At 39.6% G+C, this 5,137-nt stretch overlaps 1 protein-coding gene across 1 annotated transcript in view; it reads left to right on the top strand.

Moving 5' to 3' along the window:
* Positions 1–5,137, top strand: part of TMEM116 (transmembrane protein 116) — a 44,008-nt gene that overhangs the window by 35,400 nt on the left and 3,471 nt on the right. The window contains exons 3-5 of the mRNA XM_011936696.1: positions 1,747–1,796; positions 2,709–2,792; positions 3,124–3,262. Coding sequence (XP_011792086.1) covers positions 1,747–1,796; positions 2,709–2,792; positions 3,124–3,262 — 273 coding nt within the window. The remainder of the gene's footprint in view (positions 1–1,746; positions 1,797–2,708; positions 2,793–3,123; positions 3,263–5,137) is intronic.

Here is a 5,137-nt window from a genome sequence, read left to right as displayed (position 1 = left end):
TAGTAGAGACGGGGTTTCACTGTGTTAGCCAGGATGGTCTCGATCTCCTGACCTCGTGATCCGCCCGTCTCGGCGTCCCAAAGTGCTGGGATTACAGGCTTGAGCCACCGTGTCTGGCCTTGTTTTTTTGATACAAGATTTCACTCTGTCACTCAGGCTGGAGTGCAGTGGTATGATCACAGCTCACTGCTGCCTCAGTCTCCTGGGTCCAAGTGATCCTCCCATCTCAGCCTCCCAAGTTGCTGGGACCACAGGTGTGTGCCACCATGCCTGGCTAATTTTTTCTTTTCTATTTTTTTAATTGTAGTTTTGTAGAGATGGAAGGGTCATACTATGTTGCCTAGGCTAGTCTCAAACTCCTGGGCTCAAGTGAACCTTCTGCCTTGGTCTCCCAAAGTGCTGGGATTACAGATGTGGGCCACCGTGTTCAACCTGAGTTCTCTTTGAATACCCTAGCAAGACTTCTGCCATAAACGCAAGACTTCTGCCATCAACTTTTTTTTGAGACGGATTCTCATTCTGTTATCAGGCTGGAGTGCAGAGTGCAGTGGCGTGATCTCTGCTCACTGCAACCTCCACCTCCCAGGTTCAAACGATTCTCCTGCCTCAGCCTCCCGAGTAGCTGGGACTACAAGTGCATGCCACCACACCCAGCTAATTTTTGTATTTTTAGTAGAGACAAAGTTTCAACATGTTGGCCCAGATGGTCTTGATCACTTGACCTCGTGATCCATCTGCCTCGGCCTCCTATAGTGCTAGGATTATAGGCGTGAGCCACGGCACCCAGCCAACAATAAGATTTTTATCAGAGATTCATTGGTACCCAGGTAAAAATAAGAGTTAAACACAGGATAACCACCTGACAGAGGAAAGAATAAAAAGTGAAGAAAGGAAGTGAGTGGGAGGGGTCACAAAAAACAATTTTACTTGTTTTCCTGAAGTCAACACTAGCTGTCCTATTCCTGATCCAAACTGTTTGGGGCAGATTAATTACCAATATCTGATTATTTATTAATTGCTCACTTAATGCTTATTGATCCCTAACAATGCCATTCCAAATATATTGTTTTCTATCTTAAACTAGAAAAAAGCTTATTTTTAATTCTATTATTTCTTTAAGATGTTCTATTCGAAGTCTTACATCATAAAGTCCTAGAGGGTAGGAATAATTCTTCTATAAGTTGTTTTACAGTGTCTAACACAAGTCAAGATTTTGAAAATGTTCTATCATCTAGTGTCCAACAGTCTTACATCCAAAGGGCATATTTGACCCTGCCCTATTATACTAATCCTGGCCTATTACACTTTTTACTGGTCATTTTATAAGAAGGGTTTCATTCCACTCATAAAGTCTGAAAAAGTCCACACCTCTCTGGGTCTAAGAGAAAAGAGCTGAACTGTTATTAGAAGATGGAGGATTACTATATGATTTCATATATGCCTATCTTTTTAAGAGAATTTGTTTAAGTACCCAAATTCCATATTAGGCTACTTCCTGCAGGCTTTCTTTGTGGCTTTGTTGTTGTTGTACTTTTTAGAATATAGTAATAGAGATAAAATTCTATTATATACAGTGCTAATAAGGAACTATCTATTTGATGAATTTTATAGCAAATATTGCTTGACAGAAGCAAACTGGCTTTTGGAAATCTTTTTGTTCTATTGAGTGTTAACTGATGACTTGGTATTTATTATTATATGATTGACAATGTCTTAAGACATTTCTCACATTTGTTCTTTTCACAGGTGATAGATTATACTTGTCGAGTTGGTCAAATGGCCTTTGTTTTCTCAAGGTAAGATTTTTTCTTTACTTCTTAGCAAGGTGTAGACTCTCATTATTCTCGTGTTCAGGTGGGAACAAATAGGACAATGCCCTTTATTTCCGTTGTCACTCCTAAGTCCTCACAGAGCCTAACTTAGAAACAACAAATATGTGTTCATTGGTTCCATTTTTCCACATTGAATAGGGAAGTAGCTTGATGTTATAGATTTGGGTTTTAGTTCCAATTCTACCATCAACTCTACTTAACCTTGAAAAATTTATTTGAGTCTTTGGATCACTTATTCCTTTTCCTGTATAATAAAGAGTTGTAATAGACGGTCTTCAGGATATCATCTATTTTATAACATTGGGTAAGACTCTTAGGATTACAGAGTCCAGAAAGGGTTTGGATCTCGCCTAAAGTGGTGGCCGTATCAGAGTTGGTTTTAGACTTTGTGACTTTTGCTCCTGGATCTTTTCCTCTTACAGGAAGCTGGCTATATTTAGTTGGATAAATAGCTGGCTATTTAAAGCTACATTTTGGAAAAGCTCCCAAGAAGGGGCTGATGAGAATGAGGTTATCCCTCGTCACCACAGAAAGTAAAAGAGACTGCACACAAAACTCCTTAGTAGATTTTCCTTTCACTTTGACCCACTTGCATTTTTATCTGACCATACAGCTCCCAGAGATTCTCTGTGAAACTATGGTAGGGTTCATTAACCTAGGTATAAAATTAATTCCCCTCTGCATTGTACTTCCCTAGGAACTGGAAAAGAAGGAATACCTAAGGTATTTGAGGTATTTTTCTTGAAGAAATGAAATGTGTTATTTGTGGAGATTGGTGGGATGATAGAGTTGAGGGAAGAGCAGGAGAATATTCTGCAAAGGAGGAAGGGCATGAAAAAGACTGGATATTAGGGTGATACTTTTTTTCCCTCCCAGCTTGATACCTCTACTATTGATGACACCTGTATTCTGTCTGGGCAATACTAGTGAATGTTTCCAAAACTTCAGTCAGAGCCACAAGTAAGTAAGAACTAAATGTATAATTTTCATGGCAGACTACACCTATTTGTTTCTATAAATAGAGCTGGAAAAAGACTTTCTACATACATTCTGACCAGAGTGCTAATGTTAGAAATGGGCTAGGGAATAAGATGTAGTAAAGGCTAAAAATACGTTAAGTAAAAGTGTAACACAAAGTGACTACAAGATAATGTGTCTGTGGGGGAGAGACAAGGTTTTATGGGCAAGAGTTAGCAAAATGATAAGTAAAATAACATGCTTATTAACTTTTGTTGAGCAGCTCTTTTCTTACATCTGTAGTGGTACTCCTGTTTATTGATTTTCTTCCTAGGTGTATCCTGATGCACTCACCACCATCAGCCGTGGCTGAACTCCCACCTTCTGCCAACACATCTGTCTGTAGCACACTTTATTTTTATGGTATCACCATTTTCCTGGGCAGCTTTGTACTCAGCCTCCTTACCATTATGGTATGGTACCACCCTACCTTCCTTTGTGGAGAGATGGGGAAATGAGGGGGATGGGCCAGTATTCCCAGGACTTGGGAAAGATGGGGCAGAGAGGCACTTCTTGTGGTCCTAGAACTAAGAAAGTAGCTAGGAGATCTTGACAATATAATTACTGCCTCAGACTTTTGCACTTCCCCAAATCAAATGATAAGAGAGAGAAAACAGCTTGTATTCATTAGGTGAAAATTATACTCACTCTACAACTAATATAGGCTTCATCAATCCCCCATGGCCAAAAAACTCATGTGTCAAATATATCCTTTACATAGTTAGGATGACACTGTGAAACACAGAACATATGCTTTGATTTAATTTTCCAAATAAGAAAATAATTTTCTTTTTAAAATTCTTCATTTGGCCATTAAATTTGCATTTATTCTGTGTCTAACTGGGGCTAAAGTGTTAAGTGGCTCATGAAGTTTTCAGATACTCATTTGATGTCATCAGGATGATGTACAATTATAATAATTAGCCAGGGGATAATAAGTTACATAACTGTTTCATACAAAAGCAGTAAATGAGCAAATATGCCTTTGTATTTCCCATATCTATTTTTCTGTATCATTTTCTCTTTTTATATTTCAGTTCAAGAATTACAAGGTATCTACCTGTAGATCAAATGTATCCCACTAGTACCTGTGAACTAGATACAGTTATGGGGAATTTCCTTTGGCAATTCAAACATAAGTTATAGAGATGGCTCAATCTGGCTGGGCACAGTGGCTCATACCTGTAAGACCAGGACTTTGGGAGGCCAAGGCAGGTAGATCACTTGAGGCCAGGAATTTGAAACTAGCCTGGCCAACATGGCTAAACCCCGTCTCTACTAAAAAACAAAAATTAGCCAGGCATGGTGGCATGTGCATATAGTCCCAGCTACTCAGGAGGCAGAGGCATGAGAATCGCTTGAACCCAGGAGACGGAGGTCACAGTGAGCCGAGATCATGCCCCTCCAATGTGGGCAACAGAGAATACTCTGTCTTAAAACAGACACACACACACACGAGATGGCTCAGTTCAAATCATCAGGTTGTAAAGAGTTCACAATGACTAGTTCATATTAAAATGGGTTTGATGGTTTACGTTTGGAACTGACTAACAAGAGAGACAGGTCCCAAATCCTGGCACCTTGAGGATTCCTGATTGCTTCTTTAGAATAGCCCAGGTTTCAATATATATTCAGAATTAGCATTCTAGATTCTTTAAAAATCAGCAGATGGTGTCCAGGCATAGTGGCTCATGCCTGTAATCCTAGCACTTTGGGAGGCCGAGGTGGGCAGATTGCCTGAGCTCAGGAGTTCAAGACTAGCCTGGGCAACACAGTGAAATCCCGTCTCTACTAAAATACAAAAAAAATTAGCAGGGCATGGCAGCATGCACCTGTAGTCCCAGCGACTTGGGAGGCTGAGACAGGAGAATTGCTTGAACCTGGGAGGCGGAGGTTGCAGTGAGCTGAGATCATGCCACCGCACTCCAGCCTGGGTGACAGAACAAGACTCCATCTCTAAAAAAAAAAAAAATCAGCAGATGGTGAACTGATTCTTTTAAATGTAAGTATTCTCAAAATCAAGTCTCCTTTTGATGCTTATATAGGGAAAAGAGACTATGTACATGGCTGAACTTGATTAAGTAATGAGGTTATTAACTTAGAGAGTAGATCTGGATTAGGGAAAATACTCAGATTTGTTACCAAGAGTGTTATCTAATTTATTTTTTGCAAAAAACCGCATTGAACTTTTGAACTGATTTATATTTGTTTCATGAGCTAAACCTTATTCAGACAGCTGAAGTAGGGAAAAGCAATTTGTTTTCCATCTAAAGGCAAGAAGTGACTTT

This window comes from Colobus angolensis, unplaced genomic scaffold (assembly GCF_000951035.1).
Source record: "Colobus angolensis palliatus isolate OR3802 unplaced genomic scaffold, Cang.pa_1.0 Scaffold10, whole genome shotgun sequence".
In the NCBI taxonomy this organism is placed as follows: domain Eukaryota; kingdom Metazoa; phylum Chordata; class Mammalia; order Primates; family Cercopithecidae; genus Colobus; species Colobus angolensis.
This window is presented reverse-complemented; position numbering and strand designations above follow the sequence as displayed.